This window comes from Camelus bactrianus, chromosome 12, assembly GCF_048773025.1.
Source record: "Camelus bactrianus isolate YW-2024 breed Bactrian camel chromosome 12, ASM4877302v1, whole genome shotgun sequence".
In the NCBI taxonomy this organism is placed as follows: Eukaryota; Metazoa; Chordata; class Mammalia; order Artiodactyla; family Camelidae; genus Camelus; species Camelus bactrianus.
In genome coordinates this window covers 31,261,782-31,289,594 of record NC_133550.1, presented here as the reverse complement: position 1 = coordinate 31,289,594, position 27,813 = coordinate 31,261,782, and the positions used below count along the sequence as shown (strand labels likewise).

Below are 27,813 nucleotides of genomic sequence, written 5' to 3'. Positions count from 1 at the left end.
CTCTCCTCACCCATGAGACAGGGGACTTATTTTGTAGGAGAGGGAAACTTCTACTGAGGAAAGGAACAACCTAAGTCCCCACAGGTCATAAAGGCAACACCTCAAGTTCCAACCCAGGTAACTGGATTCTGGGGCCAATGCTGGGCCACTCCTGTTTCCAAGAATCATCAAATCTATAGAACCACAGGGTAGAGAAGAAGCACCCCAAGTCCTGGCACCGTGACGCTCCCTTCCTCTGTCGCTCCTGCCTTGGGGGAAACGAGCTCAGAAATCGAACTGTTAAAATGTCGTGGACAATCTGGCCGAGGAGTGAATCAGAACTCAAGCGTGCAGTTAAACGAGGACACCCCTTCCTGGACCCAGCCCGCCTTTATGGCAACACTTCATAAGAACCATTCTCTCACAACAAAACTGTCAAATCCAGCAACCGCAGGCCAGAAACATCCCAGCCGAACCCCGCCAAGCTGCTTTCTGATGTACTGTCCACACACATACCAATATTCCCCAGATGTTCTCTATGTAAAACATTTGGTTTGAGACACAGCCCTCCTTTCCCCCAAGCTCTTACATTTGTTTAATGGACTCATACAGTTCAGCTAAAATATCCTGGAGCCGACATCTGAAGCCAGCCAGGCTCTGATGCAAGCATCCCATCTGCAGAAAAGACGAAGAAGTAAATAAGACAGTTCTCCCCAAGACTGATGCTCACTGCATCTTTAAGCAGGTCATAAAATGTAAGCTATGTACAGATAATAATGTAAGTTGCTTTCAAGTGTGTTTCTGAGTCCGTTTCAGTATTAATCCAAGATGGATATTCAAAAAGAGGGTGGGTCTGGTATGACGGAGAGAGGGGGCCACATTCTGCTTCTTCCTCCCTCAGAAAAGAAGTTAAAAACACCTGTCATTTGAGCAATCTAGATGACTGAGGTGAAAGTAGGTTTTTTTCCTGGTTTTAGATTTCCACATGTAGCAATAGCTCCTTTATTCTAAAGCCACTTATCCCTTAAGCCACAATCAGACCATAGGTGAGATGGGGCAAAATGGGAAAAGCACTGGACCTTGAGTCAAGAGACCCAGCTCGGCCACATATCAAGTGACCCTGGCCGGGCCCCCTCCCCCGACAATGGCTCACTCTGTTACATGAGAAAATGGAACTTCCCTAGATTCACCGTCAGGCCCCACTCATCTGTGAAGACTGTATGAGTTAGAGAAATCAACTCTTAGAAAAGCCACCCCAAGAAATGGCATGGAATCCATCCACCAAGCCCCTGAAGATGGTCACCCAAGGCTTCCCTGCTGACACAGTGCTAATAAGCTTGGTCGTGACAAACCTGTAGGGAAGTGGAAAAGTGGAACTAGAAAGCCGTGGAGATAGGCTCACTGATAGAATCAAGGGAGGACAACTCAGTTCACCTTTCATCTTTACCTTTTCTGTGTATTGTGAGTTTCCAGTATTGAGCATGCATTATTTATGCTATAGAGAAAAGAAAATGTTATCATTTAAAAGGGTCACAAAAAGGAATGGAAGCTGGAGTAGGAGCAGATAGACAAACTATAAAACAGCAGGTTTGAAAACTCCAAAATAAGTTCCCGAAAGATGTCAAGAAAAAGTTTAACTACCTTCAAGGTACTTTGTTTTAAGAAGGCAAGAAAGTGTGCGTCCACTGGAGAAAGATTTCCATAAGAAATGGCTGTAGATTTTTTAAAGACGGTTTGTAAATGGGGGAGCTTCAATTACCTGGAAAAACATATTTAGAGTTCCCTATAACTTACTAATATCTCCACTTAACCAACGCATCAGATTAACCAGAATTCTCCATTTTCTTGACAGAGGTTCATGGCAGGTTGACCACTAAGGGCTGTTGGCTGCTCTCTGCTTTTCCCACACCCCTCTGTTCCGCTGGCCAACAATCTACCGCCATCCCAGCCCAGCCAACTGCCCCAACATGGTGGCCTCTACCGTCCCTGGGACACCTCATCTTCCAATAAGCCCAGCAAATCTCATGGCACAGTTGTAACTTCCTCCATTCAGGGATAAAGATCCTCAGATTTCAGGTTTGTTTACTCTCATCACTGCCAAGGAAAGGCAAAAAGCAACGAGACATACAGAAGACCGCTATACAGGGCCCACTAGTGCCCAACATACAGTGTATGCTCCAAAGCTGCTTTTTACAACTATTATTATGAACAAATAGGCCATACAGAGATGTGTGTAAGTAAGAATCCTACAGAGAGACCTTCAAAATACAAGTCTGAGAGGACAATGTCAGAGGACAAAGTGAGATGGGGCTTGGGAGAAAAGGAACAGCTGCAGCCTCTTTTGAAAGAGGACATTTCGGGTCACCCCAGTAAAAGAAGTCCCTCCAAATGTACTTCTGTAGCCCCCAGGGAATCAATTTTGCAGGATGGAATTATTTCTCTGAAATAAACAGACACACAAAGGTCGCTACAACTGGGGCCTAAAAAGAAAACAAGCCGGCTGCCGATTTACGGGCAGCCGCTGATGCAACAGAGCAAAAGGTCCCGGCTCACGTCCAGCGGGATGCTCTGGACGCACCAGCCCTCCCTGTAGGAAGCACGCTGGGGACAAGGTAGGGGAGGGGCCTCACCTTCCTGTGGGCAAGGTGCCAGGTTGACCAGGCCTGGATGGGGACACATTCAGGAGTGCAGCCGATTGGGCCTCTGCAGTCGCATGCTGCACTGTGGTTTCAGCTCCAGCCGTGTGCACCTAGGGGCCTACTTCAAAATGGTGCTGCCCAGACCCCATCCCCAGGGAGCTTCCAAAAGGTCCCTAGGTTATTCTAATGCTCATCCGGGACTGAGAACCAGCGGTGTCGTGGGAAGAACCCACAGTGGATCATACAGACCTGAGTTTTTAACTCCCAGGCAACCTTGATTACTTGAGCAGATCAGTTACCCTTTCTGAGCCTCAACTTCTTTAACTGCAAAGTGGGAATAATGGTCACTTCACGTCACAGTGTTGCTGACACAAGATGATGCAGATAAGTGGCCTCAGTGAGGGTGTCCTGCACACACTCAGCAGTTATTCTAGAAATGTTCCCTCCTCTCCTCTCACTCCCCTTGTTTTAAGGTTCTCCCAAGTGAGTCCCGAGTTCTGGGCATCTCCCAACTCTACAGGGTTTCCTGCCTTGCTAAGTGGGGGAAAAAAGGCTGGGGAGGGAGACACAACTTTCTTTACGTTGAACCAACCCACCACACATACAAAATACACACACTCAGAACCCCTACTGGGTGAAACAGGCATGTTCTACAGCAAAACTATATAAAAAATGGAGAGTCACAAGCAGCAAAATGAGGAAACACCCAGCTTTTAAGATTTGCTTTGCTTTTCCCATCTAAAGGAAGACCTCTGTGGGGTGCGACTCTAGCTCAGGAGGTCCCTGCCTGTGCCTCTGCCCACCTCCCATTAGCTGCAAGCCTCTTACCTGTGGCAGCACAGCACAGAGCTGGCACCTAGCAGGCCCAAGGAAAGGTCTGGCAAATGAATGAATTATGCTCCTTGAGGCCAGGGAGGGGCATCTGCAGAGCAACAGAGCTCATAATGTCCACCCGTGTTAATCCCCTAAACAGGCATGTCATAAATATCCCTGATTTTTGATTCTGAGCAACTGGCAGAAAACGATATAGAGGCACATCCAGCATGAGGGGTGGGGAGGCAGTGCAGGTGGGGGGCAGCAGCTCAAAGTCCAGTGACTGTAAGCAGCGGCACTGCAGCATTTCAGGGTTTGAGTTCCACTTATGAGTAGTGCAAATATGGGCAAGTGGCTTAATTTTCTGTGCCTCAGTTTATCCGCTGTAAAACAGGGACAATGCTGTGCATTAAATTTAATGTGCTCTTAAAGTTGCCACGAGGATAAATTAGGTCTGGGATTCAATGTGCTTAGACTACCACCTGGCACAATTCCTGCTATGTCATTGTTTGTAATATTATCACTCCATGGGAAACTAACAGGCAAAGAGACCTCAAACTACAGCTCCATTACAAAGGCCTGGGGTCTTAGGGCCCTCTAGTTATCACAAGAGAAGGTGTGGTCTGAATCAAGTGGGGTGGTGTATCCTCAGATGAACACAACTAGCTTCCCAGGGCTGTGTTTCCCAAGTATGGACCACGGACCAACCCCCGACACATTCCCTTACGTCGCTTGGTTAAAATGCAAAAGATTCCCAGGTCTCCCTAAGTCCCACCCCAGCCCTGCTGGATCAGGGTCTCAGGGGTGGGTGCCAAGGATGGTGCATTTTAACAGGCACACCCAGGAGATTCACACATCCCCGCAAAGCTAAGCGCCATTAGATCGGATAAGCTCATGTCCATTTGCTCATTATCATACCTGAGAGCCTCGCACCACGCCTGACACATACTAAGTGCTCAACAAATACCAGATGAATCCATTCAAGAGTCCCAGCTCTATAAATATTCAGTCCTTTTTTTTGAAGGCCTGCTATGTGTCAGGAGCATGCAAAGCCATGCTGGATCATTCATTCATTCTAAAAATCTTCACGGTGCTTACTATATACCAGGCACTGTTTTAGACACTGGAGATGCAGACACGATGATGAATGAGGCTGCTCAGAGATCATTACAGATGGTGACAATCGCTATGTACGCAGCTAGTAAAGCAAGGACAGGGGTGGAGCATGTCACTGCCGTCATTAAACTCAGTGAGAGCAGCGCCTTCCTTCAGAACTTTCTATGATGATGGAATGATCTTTTCCGCACTGCCCGATGGTGGCCACTAGCCCGGTACGGCCGTCGAGCACTTAACATGTGGCTAGTATGACCAAGGAACTTAAGTTTTTAATTTTAGGGACTGAAGCTTTTATTTTTATTTCATTGTAATTAATTATAACTTTAATAGCCACGTGTGTCCCTATGAGATAGTGCAGGTCAAGAGGCAGAAAGAGATAAGTAAACTAGAAATTACAACACAAGGCAATCGGTGCTACAGAGGGGAGGCGGGGTAGAGCACGCTGTGTTATCAAATGCCTCTCACCCAATTACCAGATGCCCTAACGTTCTCTGGCTCTGGGAACTGAAAGAACGAGATCAGGTACGAGGCGCTGTACTGGGGATGGAATTTTTATAGGCCATGATCAGCTGGAAGCGGTATGCAGCCCAGCCAAGGCCCGGAGACTGCAGTTCAAGAACACACCACCGTCCACAAAGCCGGCCCACAGCTGCCAGCATCATTCTGCTGATGGTCACTTTGTCCTTGGCTAGAACGTCCCACTGGGCCCTGCACGGATTTTATGAGATTTTTTCGCTTCAAGCCTAAGTACGAAGACAAGCCTCCTAAATTCCACCGGAAAATTGGTGGCTAATCCAAACATTTCATAAAATTAGAACTCATTGTGGGGCTGAAAGGAATTCAGGCTGTGCCTGCCGCCACCAGAGAAATGCAAAATATTTGTTATAATTTTTTCCTTCTTGAGCTGTTTTAAGCAGCAAGTGCTTTTTCAGCTTGAAGTTAAAGGGGAGAGTGGGAGGTGGGGGAAGGAAGGGGAGAGTTTTTGTTTTTGTTTTGTTTTCTCTGTGGTTTCCAAAATGCATCACCAGATGAAAAACTGAAGAATCCTGCCTGACTCCCTAATCCCTCAGCTAGCAGACAGAGATAATAAACTTTCCCAGTCTCAGCTGTATCTTGCCTTCATAAAGATGGTGTTTTTCCTGGAAAATGGTACTTTTGCTTCTTAATTTTCTTCTTGGGCTTTAGCCCCACAATAGTTTATATCCTGAGATTTCATCAGCAAGAGAGATACTGCAATCACTCGTTCAGGCGTGCATGCGTGCAGGGCATGAGTATTTGTCTGCTGGGCCCCGTGCTCAGCACTTGGAACACACCAATAAACAGAACTGATGAGACTCCGTGCCCAAGTAGAGCCTGCCTTCTTTCTAGTGAAGGAAGACAAACATGGGAGGAGTCAGTGACTGCCACTTTGAAGCAACCTTGGGACAATCCCCGAAGATTCACCAAGTGCAGAATCTGGAAGGGGCTGGAATGTGAGCTCCAAATCAGTCCCAGAACTCTCATTTTACAGATAAATTAGTTGAAGCCATAGCAGGGACATACCTCGCCCAAGGTCACACAGATCAAGTTGTGGCAACGATGGGATTGGCCCCCAGGTCTCCTGACAACATACCCAGACCCCTGACACTCCGCAGCCATTCCACAAACATGTACTGCCTCCTTGTTGGGCACCAGGTGCAGAACAAGGCACCGGGATGACAGAAAAGACACGGAATAATTGGGATCATGAAATAAAGTTCCTCCAATTGCTATTTTCTCAAGACTGGAGATGACGTCTCCGAGCAGTAAGTCTGGGTTCAGTGGGAGCCCACCACCCAGCGTATGGGTGAAGAACCAAAGAGGAAGCTGCAGAAGCTTCCAAGGATCTGCACCTGTGAGAGGCAGGGAGCCCAGTGGTTATGACCTTGACCCTGAAGTCAGACAGCCCAGCCCTAGATCCCAGCTCAGTGACTTTGGGCAAGTCCTCTGACCTCTCTAAGCCTCTCCTTCCTTGTCTGCAAAATGAAGGCACTAATAATACAGGCTGAAAGGAGAGAAAGCATGTAAAGTAGTTAGGACACACTCGTCACTCAGTAAATGCTTCCTGCTATCGTGACCGTTAGGGAAAGCATCCTCCTCCAGCTCTGGTCCTTCCTACACATTCAAGGAGGTGGATACAAGTCAGTGGAGATTTCCACTCCATTCTCTCCTCTCTAGGATTTCTGCCACCAGCTGCCTGCACACCCACTCACACTGGTTCCCTCCCCGAGCATTCCATTTGATTCTGCCTGGGAAACAGACACCAATTAACCATGAGGAAGATGCAAAGTGGGGTTCTCCCTGGAGCCAGGGCATCACTGCCCTGCCTTCCCATCTAAACACTTTCACGTGCTGGGCTCTGAGCTCTCCAGGTCAACCCAAAAATCAGCCTCTTACCTCCCACAGCTTCTGCTAGATGGAGAAAGAGTTCATTTTCAAATTTACCAAGCGCTATACAAGGCAGAAATGTTGTATCAAGGACCACTAAGAGCTTCTCAAAGTTTGCTGGAATCTCTTTTAATTGATACTGAGAACGTCAAGGCTGCATAATGAATGTACTTGATGTAAAGGAATGAAATTATAACAGAGTAAAACAGAAAAAAAAAATACAATGGGGAATCAGACTCCTTAAATGGATCAGCAAGGAGGGGTTAAGTGTGGACCACAAAGACTGAGGATCTAGAAATGACAAGGGGTAGATGAATGTTCTAGAACCAGAAGGTGGTTGAGCTCCTTTGGGGGAAAGGCCATATCCTGTACCCTGTTGTCCCCTGCTGCCTACACAGTGCCCAATACAGAGGAGAAGCCCAACAGATATCTGAATAAATATGCTTAAACAGGCTCCCTGGGAGAGGCAGAAGGAACATCGACCATCAGAAAAAAACGTTATCTCTACTTCTTCTTGGAAGCCATCTAGGGTCGTAGCCAAGAGCTCAGACAGACATGAGGTTCATTCCTGCCACCACCATCAGGTAACAGAGAGTGTGTCCTGGGGCCTCAGTCCCTCTGCAGTAAAGTGGGGGTTGTGACAGCATCTCTCTTCTAGGGGGAGTGGGGTCTAAGAATGACAAGGCATTCAGTGAGATGATGCAGGTAACACACCTACCCCAAGGCCTGGCCATTACAAAGTGCTCCATGGAAGTGAATTGATGGAGTGATTTCATCTTGAACGATGAAAGAGTAGTAAATCTATTAGTCAATTCTTCCCTTTAGATGAGGTTGCCAAAAACATGCCTTCCCCCAGGAGAGAGCCCCCTCTTTAGACTCTTCCTCATCCCCGGAGGCTTGCCTCCACCCACCCATCCCCAGGACGAAGGAGCTCCCTGGGTGCGGAATCCCCCCATCACTGCTAAAGCCACCGGGAGACCCAAATGCACAGCGAAGAGGAGAGGCAGCCACAGGTCTCCAGCCTCACCTGGACAAAAAGCAAAGCCCCCTAGACTCTAAGTACCTAAGAGATGAATGAAGATCCCTCCAAATTGCCCAGCAGAATATGAGTTTGCCTCCCTCTGAATCCCAAATAATCACAGCTAACATTTGTTGAGAACTGGCTACGTGTCAGGCACTGTTCTTGGCACCGTCCCTGACAACCTAGGAGGCAGGTTCTATTATCGCCCTGTTTTACAGATGAGAAAACTGATAGGTTCTTTGAAAGTGAGAATCTTCTGTCTCACACACAGCCTAGTTCAGAGCCCACCTCACTGACGTGCTTAAAAAGCAGGGCCTGCCTTGAGCTGAACAGGAGTTCAGACTCTCCTTACACTGCACCAAACAATCTGAAAAGGGTTTGGGAGTTAAAGATACTTCCACTTTCCCCAACAAAGAAACCTTTTGCCAAAAACCAGGCAACAGGAAACGAAGCCTACATTTCACCAATTTCATTCAGCAAATCCCAGGGTCCTCTTCCTGTGAGCTGGCAGGGACCTTGGAGAGCATTTTGTCTCAGCCCCTTGATTTACAGGTGAAGAAAGGAGATTCAACACCAGGTACCTACTCTGTGTGGTGCCCTGTGCCCAGGCCGCCCGAGGTACAAAGACGGCTGAGTCCCAGGCCTGCCTCTCCCAAGAGGGCTCCTTCCAAGACTAACACTCACTGTGGGCCACACACTTTCCTAAGAACTCCATGTACACCCCACTCATTTATCCTCCCAACCAGTTCCATTTCACAGATGAAGAAACTGAGTTGAGCTGCCTGTCTCAAAGGTACCCAGGAGTTTGGGAGGGGGGCTCTCCAACGCAGGCACCTGGCTCCAGAGGCAGGCTCCAAACCACCTCATGCTCCCTGTTGGATTCCTAGACTGGAGCATCCACTTCCCTTCTACCCTCCTGTAGAAGACAGAGATATGAGATCCTTTGGCAGTTGGGGCAAATCGTACACGGACTGAGCCCAACTTGCAGTGACATGACAACAGCCAGCAAGGACCCCTTCTAACCTGCACCCGTAAGCTGCCTTTGTGGCTGTTGAGCCACGTGAAAGACAAGGAGCTTGACACCACTGGGAGGGGATGGGGCCGTTAGGAATCACCAAGACAAAGAATCGGCTCTTTTTTTTTTCAATTGAGATATAGTCAGTTTACAATGTTGTGTCAATTTCCTGTGTACAGCACAATGCTTCAGTCATACATGAATATACATATATTCGTTTTCATATTCTCAGCTCCTTTTTCAAACTGGGAAATCGTTCTTGGGCCACACAGATGCAAGTTGTGCCCTAAGCCACCTGGACACCGCCCTTTCCCTCCCCTTCCAGGGAAGGAGGGAGCCTACCACAGCGGCCTCTTAGCACATTCCCACTGGAAACCTCAAGCTGCCTCTAAATACCTCTAATGAAAGTAAACGAAGTGGAATTCTTTTCTCATGTTTAAAAGGCAAATCACGATGGTGTTTTTTCCAGACATACATTAACTGTACTCCAGTTGGTTTACAATTCTTTAAGTACCTGATTTACGACCCAGGGTGAAAATGTTTTGAAAATCTTGCAAATGCATTTTGCATCTAAAGCTTGCCGACTCTGCAGAGCTGGTCACCAGGGATTCTCAGATGAGGGGCTGGAGTCTCCGGAAGTGTGGGAGTGACCTAAGGAGGCTACAGAGCTCCAAAGAACTGTGGGGAGCAGCCACCGAGGGTGGGAATCCGCTTCCCTCCTCCTCCCTCCAGCCTCAGGGCAGAGCCGCAATGGAGAGGCACCTGGCGATGCTGAGCTCTGCACAGCTGTCCATGCAGTGAGGAGAAGGGTGACCCGGAAAAGGAGGAGGAGAGGGGCCCAAGGGGCCTTCCCTGCTGCCTCCCACCTCCACAGAACTCTCCCCTCCCAGGACTGCTGCTGCACCCCTCTTCATGCAGCTGCTCATTCATTCATTTTTTCATTCTTACTGAACACCTACTATATTCCTGGTACCAGGCTACAGGCCAGGATGCAGTAGTGAGTAAGATAGGGGCCCTGTCTCGCTTCTATTCAGGGAGGAAGGGGATGCAGACAAATCATCAAACCCACATGGTTCACATGCTCTGAAGGAAATGACACAGGGCCAAGAGGGGGGAATAAGGAAGTGGGAGTTTGGACACCTAGGCAGGACTTGAAAGATGTAGCAAATCCAGAATTCGGTCCCCATGCAACCCACGGGAGGGCTTGAAGCAGGGACAAGACGACCACCAGCTCCTTGATGCTAGTACCTCTCACCAAAATAGTAATCCTAGCTCTCGTTTTCAAGGGCCTACTCTGCACAGGCTCTGCATTGGAAGCTGCCAAATCCTACTTCTCTTGGCAGTCCCACTGGGTAGGCTATCGGCAGCCACACTTTCTAGATGAGAAAACAGAAGCTCGGAAAAAACGTGCCGCTTCCCCAGGATCATCCAGCTGCCGAATTGCAGGGAGGACCTGGAACCCAAGTCTGGCTGATTCCACGCTGTGACTCCTTCCTCCGCTCCTCATTCACACACTCCCTTCCACGTTCTCAGATTACTCCAGGTGTGTTCACTGCATGGCCCCACTAACTTCTCTGTACCTCGATGGCAGACTTGTCCTCACCCGCTCTGAAATGTCCCACTGTCCTGGGCACTTGAGGAAGCCCTCATTATATACACCTGCTTTATTGCGAGATTGAAAGGAAACAGGTGCCAACCCCAGTAGAGGCTGCGTCTTTATCCTGGGAATCTTCAGCCACAGCGTGGTGACGAGTGGTAGCGATGGAGAACAGTGAGAGCCGCCATCAGGGCTGCGGAATGGGCGCCCAGGGCACCCAGCCCACACGTTCCCACCCCCTGGAGCCGCCAGCCCGGGGGGGCTTCTGTGGGGCCAGGAGACCAACCTTTTAAATTCATCCACCTAGAGAGGGGCCTTTTCCTAATAGGCACAAATGTGCCTAGACCAGCCATGGCTCTCGCTGCGTGTACTGTGCTGTGCACCTACTATATGCCAGGCTTAGGGCTAAAGGCTTACCTACATCATGTCACCTTACTGAATCCTCTCACCCATAAAGAACTCCATGAGGCCCCAGTAAGAATTCTATGAGGCCCCGGTGAGAACCCAGAGATTTAGAAGAAATGAGACCACACGGCTGTCAAGGGGTGGGATGGATCGGGGAGCCCAGCAGTCTGGTCCCAGGGCGCAGTCTTGACCGTGGCACACTGGACAAGGCTTTCCACTCCTTACAGAACACGGGAGCTCTGAAGCTGGAATCTGGGGGGCCTGATAGACACAGGTTTCTGCCTCCATCTCCACTTCCCAACCTCTCCCCAAGCCTCAGTTGGTTTCCATAGCTTTATGGAGACAGAACTCACATATCATACAATTCACACATTCAAAAATGCATAACCCAGGGGTTTCTAGCGTATTCACAGAGTTGTGCAACCATCATTACAATCAATTTTAGAACACTTTCATCACCCCAGGAAGAAACCCCGGCCCCATAAGCAGCCTCTCCTCATTTACTTCCAACCCACTCCGGCCCTAGGCAACCACTCATTTATTTCCTGTCTCTATGGATTTGCCTACGTGGGGATATTTCAGAGAAATGAAATCATCCAACATCTGATCTGTGACTGGCTTCTTTCACTCAGCATATTGCTTTCAAGGTTCACCCCTATTGCAGCACGTAGCAGTACTTCATTTCTTTTTATTCCTGAGTAATATTCCATAAATAAAATTATGGAATTGATCATAAATGTTATCCTCTAAAAGGAATGAACACACCACACTCTGTCTGTCCACCCATCAGTTGATAGACATTTGGCTTGCTTCTACTTTGGGGCTCTTAGGAACAATTCTGCTACAAACATTTGTGTGCAAGTTTCTGTGTGGACATGCGTTTGCATTCCTCCTGGGTAGACCTAGGCGGAGACTTGCCCAGCCCCAGTTTAACATGCAGTTAAAAGTTTACCGAAGAGCCTCGCCGTGAAATCAACATCTGGCCACTCCTGGGCTGTTTCCAGAGAATTTTATCGATACAGCCAGACTCGACTCACGGGTGGGTCATCTGGCCTACCTCCCCCTATGCCGGGGCCTGGGATCTTCTCATTCCTGGGCTGTATAGTGTTGTCTGGGCCAGCGGGATGATAAATGCATTCTGCTTTAAAGCAGATACTTCACAAATCATAACTTACAGATGCTCCAGGACTTTCATGTGGGAAAGACAAATGAGACTTAGGCTGTCTGACTCCAGAGCCACTGAGGACAGGAAGCCATGGCCAGGAAGTCTCTCTCCCCCTAAGGAGTGCAGGAGTAAATGGAACAGAAAGGGAATTCGTGCAGGGAAAGGTCTGCCTGTCTTTGCAGACTCAGCTACGTAACCCGCCATACATTTCCAGCCATTGTCTTTTCTTGTCCACAAGTCTCAAAGCTCCTTGAGGTCAGGGATGGTGACCCACAACCTCTATGCCTCCTAAATAGTCCCTCGCTCAAGGTATTCCTTTCCATTCCATCCCACAGGCCTTTGCTCAGGAACTACTATGTGCCTGGCACTCTGCTAGGCACCGAAAGTAGGTCCAAGACAGTTAGACGGGGCGTCCCAGTGGACAAGATACCTCAATTCATTCCTTATGTCCTGCAGCTTCGCAGGAGGAAGTGAGACCACGTCCTGGAGTGGGGTGGGTGCATATCTGTCTGCAGACAGAAAAGTAAACCTGCTCACCTCTCGAGGCCCCCCCAGGGATTCCAGAATCTGAGGCTGCTTAAGGAACAAAGAACTAAGTGTGTGTCCAGGTGGAGAGTTCCCTGACCTGCTTCATTAAAACATGCTCCTGGCCGAGGAGCAGACATCTCTCTCCCCCAACTCTGTTCGATCCTTTTCTTCTCATACCACAACTCTTGCGAAAACCTCCCAGCAGGCCTCCCCGCTCCAAGCCAGCACCCCAGACTGATGGGCTCAGAGCCTCACTATAATCAGAACCCAGCTCAGCCCACCCAGAGGACGGGAGACGGTCAAGGTCTCTGCATTCACACTGCCCGGGTCCAAACCCTGGCTCTGCTGCTGCCTGTGACCTTGGCAGGCTAGTGAACCTCTCTGTGACTCAGTCTCTTCATCCAGAAAATGATATGATTACAGGTTTGTTACGAGAATTAAATTAGTTTAATGTACCTGGCATGTTATAAGCACTCAAGAAAATTAGCTGCTATTATTATTATTATCGCTATTAAATATTATTATTATTGCCCTTATCCCATCTGACCAACCTTGCCTCCCACTGCATCCCGGCATAAGCCCTGCATCCAAGCAATCTGGCCCGCTCACCCTGGACTCTGCCCTCTTCCTGAAAGGCTCCATGTTTCAGTCTCGGGAAACCCAAATCAGGGGCCATCTTCAACAGCCCTTGCCCTCCCTAATCCCGCAGTATGCCACGTCCCCTTCTCTAGCCCCTTCCTGAATGACGCAAAAGCCCCAGGAGAAGAATCACCCATAGCTAGTCTTCTGGCACACAAGCGAAATTCCACGCCCAAATCCCAAGGTCACCCGCTGTGCATCGTAAAGAAAGTTCTCCCTTTCTCTAGCGGCGATGGGTCTCAAGCTAGGTAAGACTTGTTTGACACTGTCTAGCTGTTTGACCCTGGGCAAGTTACTTAACCTCCCCAAGCGTTGTTTTCCCCATCTGTTAAATGGTTCCAATGAGAGTGCACACCTCTCAGGGTTGTAGTGAGGATTAAGTGGGAGAAAATGTGTCTGTCAAGCACTTAACACAGCGTGACACACCCCAAACTCTCAAAAATATCAGCTGGTAGTAATAATAGCAGCGGCGGCCATACAGGGAGAGGTGCTCCTGTCCAGGACTGAGCTCAGTTTAATGAACTGAGCTTCAATGAGCTACGTTCCAACTTGAAAATCTCCAAAAATAATCAGTTTCTGGGTAAAAGAGGTACCCCTGGCCTAGCGACTGCTCCCCAGGTCTCTTCCACCAGACTATAAGTTCCTCGAGTCTTATTCATGTGTATGTACCAGAATTTAACATGGTGAGAAGCAGATGGTAATAAATGTTTGCTGACTTGAGTAGAATTAGTTCAATATTTGTAAGTACACTTTGTCTTTGCTACTAGATTACAAACTCCTTAAGAGTGAGGATCATGTCCTACGCTAGTACAGATTTATTAAATGATTGATGGAAAAATACCAAACCAAGAATCAGGTGTCTTAGACCCAACTCAGTCACTTACCAGCTGTGCAACCTCAAAAAAGTCACTCAACACTTCTGTGCCTCATTTTTCCCACTTCAAGGATAAGGAGTTTGGACCGCATGTCTGCCGAGGTCCCTTACTCCCTGAAACCAAGTGTGGGCCCTAGCTGCAACGTGGACCTCACCTCAGCCACCGTGCAGATGACAGCCATGCACCCCTGGCTTGGCAGTTCACTATTTTGCCCCCTGATCCGTAGTTTTTCAGCACCAGGCTATGAATAACTTTGAGCCAGTGTTTAAAATACCCATTTTTGGTCAAATAGGTTCCACTGCTGCGTGAGGATGCCCCATCACCCACCCAGAAACACCGTGACAAATTGGGGGCCCATTGTGCCCACAAGCCCTGCCACTCCCATGACGGACCCCTCCCAGAGACCTGCTTCCTGCTCATGCCAAACCGTGCACTGTTCACCAGAGATAACCCGGTGCAGAGGGAATGCTGAACTTAGCCCTTGATGGGGCGGTGATCGCATCACACCTTTCCCCAAAACATTGTTTGCTTTTGCTCTTGGTTTTTTGGCAATGCTGGGTGCAGCCTGAGGGTCCAGGGAGTTTGGCTCAAAGATAACACCATGTTATCACACAGAGGCTTGCTCCACTGCCCTGCCCAACACCGTATTAAAGCAAAAGTTGTGCAATAAACAAAGCCCAAATTCAAGGCTTTAGAAATGTTCTCAGCTCCTAGCAGAATCTGGCTGGCTCTCTGGGCTTCCTAGGGGTGCACTTCCCCAATTAACCTGCAAAGTTGATTATGTCCCCACCTCTCTTGGATGGACACAGGGTTAATTGTCCAATGCATCATGTCTAATGGTCTTAAAATCTATATGAAAGTCCAAGTGAGAGAAAAAACATCTGCTGAAAGAGGGAAAAAAATTTGCTAATTTCCCCCTTTGAGGCTTTCCATAGGTTATTTTATTCAATTCTCACAAGTCCATGAAGTTGGTACCATTTTACAGATGAGGAAGCAGAAGTTTCTGAAAGTTACAGCTTGCCCAAAGTCACAAAGCTAGTAAGAGATTGGTCAGGACTTGGATGTAAGCCAAGACTCTTAGCCCTCCTGCAAGACTGCCTCATTGTGGGGTTTGTTAATCTCTGGAAGAAGCCAGAGATTGGAGATCGGAGTCCTTTCTCGTGGACATGCTTAAGCAGAGGCAGCAAGACCACATTTAGGATTCAGAGAGGAGGATGCCTGGATCAGGCAGAGGCTGGACCAGCTGACTCTGTGTTCCTGATTCTACAACTCTCTTTGGAACTGCCTTTCACAGAGCGATGATGCTGCATGGTGCGTTTTGTTTGATTCACTAGGCCCTTCCAGACGTGCAATTAAAAGCCACAGCACTCTCATTCTTAAACACTTCTCCAACTCAGGAGTGCTGATTTCACAGCATCTCATGCAGCCTGATGCCCAGCACCCGACTTCAGCCACCGGTACTGGCAAAGCAGCTATAAAAGGCACTCTCCCCTCGGGAAGTGCTCTAAAAGGCGTGGGTACAAATGAAAATAAAACATCTCTTCACAATCCTACCCAAAGATCTAAAAGGCAGAATTGAGACAGCATGCTCTGAATTCTCCTTAACTGCACCTCAAAAGCAGGTTGTGAATGTTTAGTGCATCCTTGGAACCAAAAGAAAACTACGAAAACTTCAAGTTTTTCATACTTTAGATGAAAATTTCTTGCTGCTTTTGACAGCTTCTGAGTCACCACGTACTGTACAGGCAAGAACAACTTGCTGACCAATTTTGGGGGTGTTTGTTTTATTTTCTGTTCAGTCAGGCACAGGGAATTTTCCACCTGACAAATTCTGTTTCTCACTCAAGTTTTAACACCATCTGCGAGCACTGTGCTCAGCAGGAGGAGGACTCAAGACCAAAGAGGCCTTCCCTTCACCCAATCTCAGTTTTCCCATCTGCTTAATGCAAGGTTTTCACCAGATTTTGCTAACATCTTAAGCTTATCTATCAAGTCGATCGCAGTTTGGTGATTGCCTGTTTCTGGATGTGGATATGCTACCAGATTCAAAATCTTTGCATAATTTTTGAGTAAAACAAGGGATGTAGCTGAAATTAATAGCACAATGGGAAACTGCACTAGGTCTGGACAATAACGCAGCCGGACTCAAATCTTGTAGCTGTTACATGAGCCTCTTCCGTTCTCAGGGCGCCCTCTAGTGGCCATTCGACTAAATCCCGACGGAATGTTTCAGAGTCTCTGCAAATAAAGGGAAAGACACCCACAAAAAGAGAAAGGCAGGCTGCTGTCTACTGATGCAATCCCCTTCACTCTATCCTAGTCGGTGGATCAGAGAGATAGACAAATACCTGAAGCCCCAGTGACACTCAGAAAGATGTCACCCATGAGACAAGCTTTCATTCTTTCAGTTAGCGGCAGATCCCAGCCTTCAGGATCTGTATCCTCTTACAGATCCCAGACACACCCTTACCACTCAACCCCTCACAAGCTCACATCCTCAACCTGCAGCTCAAACCGCGTCTGTTTTTCATTATTCCGCTTTCCAACTTCCCAGTGCGATTCTTCAACAGCTATTAAGACAACATGAGCAAGGAGCTAGGCTTAGATTTTGCTTATTCAACATCCAGCCTGGGGAATATCACCTCAGAAGAAAAGCATGAATGAAGCGCACGTTTCTCAGCCTCCTCTCCCACAAACCTGAAAGTATGCTCCTCAAAGGACATCTCTACAACCATCTCCTCCTGAAGCACCTGCCCCAGAGTGCACTCTCAAATGCTTGCTATAGAATTTGATAGGAGACAACTTAAAAATACAATGTATAATGTCTCAAATTTCCAATTAACCCGTAACAGATTTTTTTAAGCTATAGGATAAAGCTGTATCAACCCAAAGGGTGAAGCTTAGGTAAGGGAGTAATCCAGGTATCCAAATACACAGATGCGAAAGAAAAATACCAACACCAACCTACCACTTCATTTTGTTTTTTCCCTGTGGTCATTTGTTAAGTTTATAAGCAACCCTGGGCCCCAAAACATCCCCAAAAGTGCACATAATTAGTTCCTGACTTTGGCCCTGAGTCGATTAAAATCCAACTGACATGCTTCAAATCAAAGAATCATGTTAATTTTGTGCCACACACCACACAAAATCTTTCTGCAACAGTCAGTCACTTTGAACCCAACCTTCTAGCCACAAGCAGTGTGGATTTCAAGATCCTGTTCTGCAGAAAGGAAAATGACAACAAACCAAGTTTGGGACAATGTAGAGACCCCAAAGCACTAAAGGCTCTACTTGGGGCTGTGTAAATGGTCTTAGGAACCTGGCAGGGTTTCTTTTCAGCTGTCACAAAGAGTGGGTCGGCTGAGCCAGACCCCTTAAGCAATGGAGTAGCCCTGCAGCCAGGGCCTGAACTGCAGTTGAGTCTGCAACTCAGTGTCTGTGAGGCTGTCCATGCCCTGGGCATTTCAGTCCTCCCAGAAGCCAACCCAAACTGTCACAACCCTCAGGCATGCAGCAGCCTTTATTTTTGCCCCCTAACCTCTCTTAAAAACAGGCAGGAACCGGCCCTCCCTTGCAGCGACAGTAGCATCAGGGTGATGGGAGGATGCGGCGTTGGGGGTGGGGGGTCTCATTCATCTACAGGACACTGGACTTGGGGGACCAGCTCCCAGCTGAGGATGTGGGTCTGTTTGGAGTTAGAGCAGTAAGGCATTCCAGGACATGAATGCGTGCCCGCGAGGGAGACCCCAACGGTCCCGCCGCTGCAAAGTGTTTGCAAATCATAAACACTACTTTGCTGCTGGGATCAAAACCCCCAAAATATGCGCAGACAGGATGTAACAAGTGTTTCGGGAGAAAGACACGCCTGAGCCACGGGGAGCTGGGGGGAGAATGAGGAATCTGTCCGGGGGTTCCCGGGAACCCCTCTCCAACAAGAGACCCCCTCCGCGTCCCAGACCCCGTGCCCTCGGTCCCCAGCCGCGTCTAGCCTGCGCCACCCGGGTTTTTCCCCAACTCACCACTCGACCCGAAAACCTCTCGGTAGCCCTCTTGACTTTGCCGTAGGTGCCTTTGCCCAGGGTCTCCTGCAACTCGTAGCGGTGCTTCAAGTTGTGCTTGTGGTGATGCCGCTTCACCCCGTGCGGCTTCCTGGGCTCTGGGGCCGCCGCCGAGGGGGCTGCGGTCGCCCCGGCCACCGTCTCCAGGGGAGAGCCCGGCGCCCCCGGCCTCAAGTCGGGGCCGTCCCCGGCAGCGGGCGCAGCAGCCCCCTCCATGTCTGAACGCGGGGCGAGCCGGGCTGGAGAGGGCAAGACCGGGCACAGCGCTCGGGTTCTCGGGGTCCCCGCCGAGGGAAACCGGGGCGCGCTCAAGGTCGCCCCCGCAGCATTGGGGAGGCGGCCCAATCCCGCCCGGGCTGCGGCTGGGTCACTGGCGGCGGCGGGGACGGCACATCTGGCGCCCCCCGCGCGCACAGTCCGCGCACCGCCCACCGGCCGCGGCGAGCTGCGGCGCGTCGGGCGAGGTGGCGGCGGTGGCAGGGGAGGCGGTGGTTTTCGCGGGAGGGAGGGGAGAGGGGTGGCTCCGAGCGCAGGAGGGGGAGTGTTACGTGGGGCGCCGCGCCCCCCTCCAGGGGAGGACGCGCAGACGGGGCGGGGGCGGGGACGGCGCGCTGGCCGGCCCCCGGGGAGGGGGCGAGGGGCGGCGCGACTGGGGCTTCCCCCACCTCCCGGCCGCCTCCTGGGGCCCCTGGGCCACCCCGAGCTGGGAGGGGGATGGGTACGTGTCGCGACTCGTCCTTTGTGCGGCGCAGGGTAGGCCGCAGCGGAGGCCAGAGGGCTTTGTCCTCACTCAGCCGGGACTGGGATCGCGGGGTTCCTAGCCCGGGTGCCCACTCCCCGGGCTCTCCCGCCGCCGCCGCCGCCGCCGCCGCCGCTATCGCGGGCCCTCCACCGCAGCCGCCGCGGTCTCCGCCTCCTGCTCCGGCCGCTCGGCCTCCCTTCCTGCTCGTGCCCGGGCGGCGGCTGCTCGCCGAACCCCGGAGCCGGGCTGACGAGGGCACTCGGAGCCGAGAGCCGCCCGGGGCCGCTCGCGATCCGGCCGGGGGCGCCACGGGCTTGAGCGCCCCTTCATTTTCTTTTGGGTTTCGCCGCGGCCGCCAGGCCGGAGACGGGGGAGAGGCTGGGGGAGGGGAAGCAGGGCGGGTGTTGGGTTACAGGCGGTGAGTCACGGCTCCCCTACCCCCACCGCAGTGCGCACCCCTTCCCGCCCCGCCAGGGCTGGCACCCGCTCCTTGCAGGCCCCCACCCTGAGGGCTGCTCGCCTGGGGCAGTTGCAGGCCCTGGAGAACCCCAAGAGGGACGCATTGACCCCAGCCCGGTGCCCTCCCAGAAGAAAGGCGAGTCGGGAGGAAGGGAGGCCCGGAGGCTGAACCTGGGGCCTGCCGCCCAACTGCCGACACCATCCAGGACTCCAGCCCCGGGAGTCGCTGGGAGAGGAAGAGAGTTGGGGCGCTAGTAGCTGCAGGATGGAGCTGGGCGCCCACCCTGCCCACCGAGGCTGCTTTTGGAGGTGGGCAAACCAGGGACTGTGGGAGGAGCAAGGCCCGGGGCCTGCTGGGCTAGAGGCGACGTGCAAGCCTCTTGGCCTCTAGGGCCTTTGGAGTTTTCCCTTAACTGAAATGACCAAATCCTGGAGATGATGCCAGACACCCTACCCCTACGAGCGAGGGTCAGGCAGGAAGGGCCAACCACTGCGGCGAGGCTGCGCGGGTTCTTCTAAGAAACTGCAAGATAAAATAAGGAAGAAAGCGAGAGAAAAAGAGACTTTAAGGAATTTTTTTTTTTAATAATAGTAGTGCAGTATACCAGACTGGGATGGGAAGAGTGAGGTATGAAGAATGTCTGGTGCGTTCTGCACATCGCCTAGTGGTTCTTTACTTTTTCACCCGTGCGCGGGGTCCACCCTCCTCTACAGCTCTCAGGTTCATCCCTTCTGCATTCCTGCTGTCTTCACTCCTGTCTACCCCTTATCACCTTACCTGGACTCCAGCTACAGCGTGTCCTCCCTGTAAACCCCCTCCCTGCTACCAGAGTAATGGCGTGTAACACCACAGTCGTTATATTCCCCATTTGTATGCCTCTGCCACACTCCTGTGCTTGGCATTCTCTGTCCAGACTTCTCTTCTACTGGTGCTTGACATAAGCGCCTCTGCCCCTTCCTACCTTCCTCAGGAGCACACTGGTTATTGCATTCTACAAACACAAAGGCCATGTTTATTCAATTCCTGTTCTGTCCTCCACACTTGCAGGGCCTCCCTGCCCTCATCAAGCAACTATTCTACTTTTATACAAAATCAGTAGACATTGTGTGTGTAGATTAAAAAGTCAGAGTGAATAACATGCAGGTGGAGCCTGGCTCCCCCAGGGGTTAGGCTGTGTGACCTTGGTCAAATGACTTAACCTCTCAGAACTTCAGTTTCCTCTTCTTACAGTATAGATTAGTGGATCTACTTTACAAGTAAACAAGTTATGTTTGTAGTGGTAATTAAAGCTGTTCGAATATTTTCTGGTTCTTTCCATCCCCAGGGACATGGTAGCAATCCACTACTCCATCCTCTTGAAATTAGATGTGGCCATGTGACTTGCATACACCAGTGGAATGAGAGCAGATGTGATATGCATTGCTTTTGGGCAGAAACTTTTTAGGGCCAATGGGCAAATGCCCATATCTGTCAATCCTGAAAATTCAGTATTGGCAATCATATCTTGACAACCATGAAATACAGAGATAGAGCCTCCTTCATCCAGCCTGGACCTCTGTAAAGATGGCAGAACTGTCCCAGCTAACCTACACTGAAAAAGTCATGTGAGCAAATGTTAAACTTGTGTTAAACCAGGGAGATTTGGGGGTTGTTTGTTACAGCAGCATGACCTAGCTTATTCTGGCTGATAGTGTTGCTCCCAAGTGCCTGGGACTTAATTAGTATTTGTTGAATGAATAGCAGTTACCATATGCTGATCCCATTTTGACAGTAAACCCTGTTTTCAATTGAGGAAACCATATCAGAAAGGTTAAGTAATTTGCCTGAGGTTACACAGGTTGTAAATAGCAGCACCAGGATGTAAACCCTATCTGTCTAGTTCCAGAGTTTGTACTCTTCTTCTTCCACATGTGCTGTGCTACCTTTCCTTAAATGGGAAAGATGGAAACACCCAGTACAATGCCTGGCACACAGTCATGCCCAAGAAAAGGGAGTTCCTCCAGAATGAATTCCTATAGCATTTATAGTTTGAACCATACTTCAGCACAATGTTATCATGCCTTGTGCTCAAGTGTTTTCACATAGATAAAGTGTTTCCTCCAACACGATCCCAGGCTCCTTGATTAAGAGTTTGAATTCTGGAGTCAGACTGCCTGGGTTCAAATCCCTGTTCCACCACTAGTAATTGACCGTTTTGGCCAGTTCTGTTCCCTCTCTGCCCCTCAGTTCTCTCATCTGCAAAATGGTGATGGTAATAACATAGTTGCTCTTGGCGGTGGTAATAATATGTCCCAGGGTGTTGGTGTGAGGATTAAGAGATATAATATATACACTCAATAAACCATGGCTATTAATATTATACTTACTTTTCATCTTCCTTGACTCCTACTAGAATTCAGGCAATTATGAGCAGTTTACTCATACTTCCTGATTAGACCCTGATTTCTGGCTTCATTCTGGATATGGGACCGATGTTGTAACATCTGCAGTTGGGAGCGTGACATCTACACTGTCCCACAACTTATATTTACACAAGGCTCATTACTTGCTCTTTATTACACTTTCTATTTTGAAAGCAATTTAAAAGAAAGAAAGTGTGTTTACTTTCTTGAGAAATCTTTGTTCGGAAAACATAGTAATGCCAGTTAATGTTTACTGCTGTCTACTGTCTGCCAGGACCTTTATATGTATTACTTCTAATCATTGTAAAATTGCAGGATGGGTGCTATGGTCCCCATTTGGCTGTTACCACTGAGTCTCAAAGAGGTTGAGTTGCCTGTGATCAGGCTTTGCTCTGACCCCTGCTCCAAGCTGCCTGACATCTCAGCTCACATAAGTGAATGCCTGTGCTTTGGCTGACACTAGTCTTTCCTTTTTCTAGATGAGGTTTTAGAAAATTACCTAAGGTTGTGACCTTTCTAACTCACGTATGTTGTCTGGTAAACATTTTACAATAAAAAGCAACCCAGCTTAATCTGGCAAAAAAAAATATATTCATGCTTCTCCTTCCCCACGTGAGCTGACAGACAGCTGCTCAGCTGGGCATATATTTCCCAGCCTATTGTGGCCATGTGACTGGTGATCTCTAATAGGATATGAGCAAAAGTGATGTTCATGACTTCTATACCAGGGTGTTTAAAACTGAGTGTGCCTTGCCCATGTTGCCTAGTTGGAAGCAGAGGACACCAAGGCCCCAGAGGATGGGGGAGTCACTAGATTAAAGAACCCTGTGTCCCTGCATCACCTTGAGGAATAAAAGCTACCCTCTGACCAGGACCCTGGACCAGTCCATGAGTGAGAAATAAATTTTTTTTGTGTTAAGCCCCTGAAATTAGAGAGTTTCTTTGTTACAGCAGCTAGTAGTGCTCTAACTAATACATACAGCTTATACTGTCTGTATTTGACATGGAAGAAGCAAGATGGAAGACTGCAGCAGCCATCTGAAGGGCTGGAACCGAAAATGCTACTTTCATGTTCTCTGTCCACTTGCCTATTTAAAGAGAAAGCTCATTATTTGGAGCCAGAGTTTTCCCTTTAATTTTTCCTAGATTACATGTATCAGAGATCAAACAAGAATAGTATTCAGTAGTCACAAAGCAGTAAGAGACAAATGTAGTCAATCAACAATATTTCTTGGGTTTTTTCCCACTACAGACCAGGCATCTGGGGCTGAGAATGCTCTGTGGCAAGACAGGCCTGGTGTCATCTTCCAGTCTGTGGGTAATAAATACAATTTACAGCATTCAGCTGACCTCCAGTCACCAAACTTCTTAGAAGAGTCCAGGCTATTGGAATGTGTAATATATACTTAAAAAGTAAAAATATCTGAGTCCGTTTTTTATCAAAAATCTGAAAAGAATATGAAAAGGAAAATATATATGTACAAATGAATCACTGTGCTATACACCAGAAATTAATACAACATTGTAAATCAACTATACTTCAATAAACATAAATAAATTAAAATTACTCATGGATGTAGCTCAGTGGTAGAGCACATACTTAGCATGCACAGGGTCCTGGGTTCAATCCCCAGTACTGCCATTAAATGAAGAAATAAACCTAATCACCTCCCCCACACCCCCCTAAAAAGAAAAAAAATTACTCATAAATCAAAGCAGAAAGCTGTATTTCTTCCCCTGATAAATGGCTAGAGAAGCAGTAAAAACAGTGGTTAAGAGCATAGACTCCAGAGTCAAAACCAGCTGAATTCAAATCCTGGCTCTACCACTTTCAGGCTGTGTGATCTTTGTGTCTGTTTTGCTTCTCAGTTTCCTCATCTTTAAAATGTGGACACTAATAATATCTAGCTCAAAGGGTTTTTGTTGAGGATTAATTAATTGAGTTAATGCAAAAAAAAAAAAAACACTAAGAATAACACGAGATGGCACAAGATAGCACCCAATTAATGTTGGCTGTTAATATTTTTGCCACCTTCCCATTGGTGTTACATTTTGTGCATAAAAGCATACAAGAGAAGTCCTTTTCATGAGGGCTGACAGAAGACACCAGGAAACACAATTATCAATAGAATCAGTTGATGTTACAAGGATTTAAGCAAAATAACCCAGATTAAGATCCTACTTTGAATTCTTCTCAACTGTTTGGTGATTGAGGGGGCAGAAGTTTCCTGTTGGGAAAAGCATCACTTTGGGTATCCACTGTAGTATGGGGACAACCAAATGGGACAAGAGACAGGGCTCCCAGCCCCCTCTGTACCCAGAGATGGTACTTTGGGCAGGTGCCTTCGCCTCTCTGTGGAATCATGTCATCAGGTGAGATGCTCCTTGGCACTGACAATTTGCAGGCCCTTTGGGGGATTTCAGTTTTATGTTCCCTGCACACTCCCTCTTTTGCTCCCTTCTTCGTGCAGGTGTGAAGTGAATGGCGCAAGCAGACAGTTGGTAGCAGTTCCACTTGCTTTGTTTTCTCTGTCCTAAACTTTATACTGAAAAATAAGATAGCTTCCTCCTGTGGGAATACAACAGTGGGGATTCGTTGGAAGGTTCTGTTATCGAGAAAAGAAACTGAAATGTGATAAATTCCCCATCAACAGGGAGAGCACTGGCAGGACTCCAGAAGCAGAAAACAACACCGTACCACCCTGGAAAGAGTGGCTGCCAGAAAGTCGAGAGAGTACCCATGTCACGTACAGGGATGTCATGTGGGAATAGCTCTGGCTGGCTACAGTGGAAGAGCCTTTGGGTTTCATTGAGGTTAAATGAGTGTTGGAGGGGGTGGTTCTGGGCAGCAGGGGGAAGGGGGAGATATTAAGAGCTCTTCTCTACATTTCGCTCCCTGTATGGCTGAATGTACTCAGTCGTATTAGCTAAGTGCTTACCGATCATGATTCTAGGTACTGGAGATACAGAAGTGAACAAAAACAAAGTTCCTACCCTCATTAGGTTTACAGAGAGACAAATAAAGGTTAGGTAATGGTAAGGGTTCCAGGAAGATTAAGGCAGGCTAAGGAGGTGGAGAATGATGGTAAGGAAAAGACTTTCTGATAAAGTGACATTTAAGCAGTGGCTCCAAGGAAGCGAGAGAATCTACAGTCCTGGAATCTGGGGGACAATATGGATACCTGGGGGACGAGCCTCCAAGGCATAGGGTCTAGTAAGTGCAAAGGCCCCGAGGCAGCAATATTCTTGGCATGTTGATGAAATGATGAGGAGGTCACTGTGAGTGGAATGAAATAGGAGAGTAGTATGAGTTGAGGCCAGAGAGTTAACAGGGGGCCCAACCCTGCAGGACTGTGTAGAGTGATGTGAGAACATTGGGTGGGTTTTATTCTGAGTCAGGCAGGAAATCACTGGCCAATTCTGATTACAGCAGTGAATAATCAGACTTTGGTTTGAAAGTCTCCCTCTAACCACCGTACTGAAAATAGAATTGAGGAAAGAGGGAAGTGATCTGCGGAGGGGAGGGGAGGGGTCTCTGACAAAGGCTGAGGAGAGGCACCTACAAGAATTACAGTCTCAGTGCCATCTTTCCTCCACGTGGTCACCATACTTCATTCCTAAAACATACATCTACCTGACCCTGTATCTCCCTCCTCCAAGATTCTACTGATCTCCTGTGGCCTTTGGAACCAAGTTTAAACTCCTTAGCCTGACACACAGAGCAGCTTGATACGGTAATGAGAATTAGCATCAGCAAGAACTGGATTAGAATCCTGGTCCTACTGATCACCAGCTGTGTGACTTTACCCAAGTGACTTGATCTCTCTGAACTTGGTTTCTTCTCTTTCCTTCTTGCCCTGGATATTACTACCTGCATGTCAGTTCCTTGAGGGCAGGTACTTTGTCTTGTTCCCTCTGTATATTCAGCGCCCAGAATAATACCCAGCACATAGTTGATACTCGACAAGTGTATGTGGGGTCAACGAATGAGCTGATAGAGGGAAAAGCATCTGGCATAGTGGCTGGCACACAGCTGCCCAGCAAATGCATCTTTCTCTTGTTAAGTAAGGCTCTGCTTTCCTTTCTCTGCGTGGTCTAACTCTCTGATTGGTATCCACACCACCTCCTCCCACTAAGGGCTCATCGTGCCAGGGACAGTTCTCATTGTTTCATGTCTCTCCACCTTTGCATGTGCTATGCCCAATACCCAGGACACCCCCTTCCCTGTCCTCCAGATGGCAAACTCCTCCTCCCCTCAGAGACCTAGCTTATGACATCACCCCACCTCTGATCCTGTGCCAGACGGAACCAAAGGCTCAGTTCTCTGTCCTCAGAGCACTCACTTCCTGGGTCTATCATAGCACTTACTTCGTGGCATCACAATTGTTTGATTATGTGCCCAGCTCTGCCCAGTTCCCTGAGAGCTCCAGAATAGTCAGTCTAGAACAACACCATCCAATAGAAATATAATGTGAGCCATGTATATCATTTAAATTTCTCTAGCAGCCACATTAAAAATGAGCTAAAAAATAAGAGAAATTAATGTTAATAACGTATTTTACTTAACCTAGTATATCCAAAATATTATCATTTCAATGTGCAATCAATATGTAATCAATATAAAAACTCATTGCTAAGCAATTTTACATTCTTTTTGTACTAAGTCTTCAAAAAACCTCTTGTGCAATTTACACTTAGAGTAAATCTCAATTCGGAGCTAAGTTTTCAGTGGTTAAACTGAAATGCAACCCTAGCAAAACAATAAAGTTGTATTTGACGAGAAAATATTTTCCACTGCTCCAAGGTTTTCAAATTTAAGTTTCAGTTTATTGCATAATATTAAAATTTTACTTCCCCAGCCACATGTCCCCAGCCGTACAGAGATGGAGCTTAGTCTTCTTTCTAATGGAAGTATAGATCTGGCTTGTAATGGTTGCCATATAAACATTGGACAGATGGACGGGTGGACGGATGGACGGATGGATGGATGGATTTTACTACCTTTACTTCCTCTCTAGTTTACCCTTCTGTTTCTTACTCTGGAAATGCACACTCCAGGAAAGAAAGAATGAACTTAAGGTAAAGATGAATCCATTGAAATCTTCCTTGGACTCCACTTTTTCAATCTGCCCCACTGGGCAAAGTTCAAAGCATTCAAGTTCTACTCTCTCCCCCATGTCCATGCAGCTCAGCAACCTAGCCCCTTTAACTCTTTGCTCAGATGTCACCTTGCCAGTGGGGTCTTTCCTGACCATCCTGTTTAAAATTGCAGCCCACCTTCTCCTCCCCCATCTCACCACCAGTGCTCCTGACCCCCTTTTTTCTTCACTATTGCATTAACTATCGTGTAATAGATAGTCTACTTTGTTGTGTCTGTCTGGACAAGGCAGAGATTCTTATCTGTAATTATTCACTCATGAATCCCCAGTACCTGGTAGAAAATAAGTGCTCAATAATTATTTGTTGGCTGAATGAATATGTGGATAAGTAGTTTGCATTCTAGCTCTTCCATCTGCTAGGTCTCTGACCCCAGTAAGTAATTAGAGATTAAACTTCAGTTCTCTAATCTGTAAAATGGGAACTGTATTAATACTTACCTTACAGAATTGTGTGATATGATCCTACAAGGTTCATCCTTACCTTCTAGGACTAAAGAAGATAATGTCTATTAAGTGTTTAACATAGTACCTACATAGGCTTGTGATAGGCACTCGAAAAAATATTATTAGACTTATTTTATAAGTTGTAACAACCATGTAAAGCAATTACAATTTCCCAAGGAATTCTGTCCCAAACAACAATAACAAAAAAATTAGATCAGGGAAAAGTAGTCTTGAGATCTAGATATCCTACATAATTGCCTATATTTACCTGTCCTGTTTTTATTAGTATTTCTAACTATGGGATACGGGTCCCTCGACCCTGCCCTGGCAAGATCCAGGACAGCTCAGTG

At 48.1% G+C, this 27,813-nt stretch overlaps 1 protein-coding gene across 2 annotated transcripts in view; it reads right to left on the bottom strand.

Annotated features, from left to right (window-relative positions):
* The window catches only part of NUAK1 (NUAK family kinase 1), a 67,686-nt gene extending 48,298 nt beyond the window's left edge, over window positions 1–19,388 (bottom strand). Inside the window, exon 1 of one of the 2 annotated variants that reach the window (XM_045506951.2) lies at window positions 18,218–19,388. In XM_045506951.2, coding sequence (XP_045362907.2) covers window positions 18,218–18,472 — 255 coding nt within the window. In that variant the 5' untranslated portion in view covers window positions 18,473–19,388. The remainder of the gene's footprint in view (window positions 1–18,217) is intronic. The other variant, XM_074375141.1, reaches the window with a different exon arrangement.
* Window positions 19,389–27,813: the final 8,425 nt, after the last annotated feature.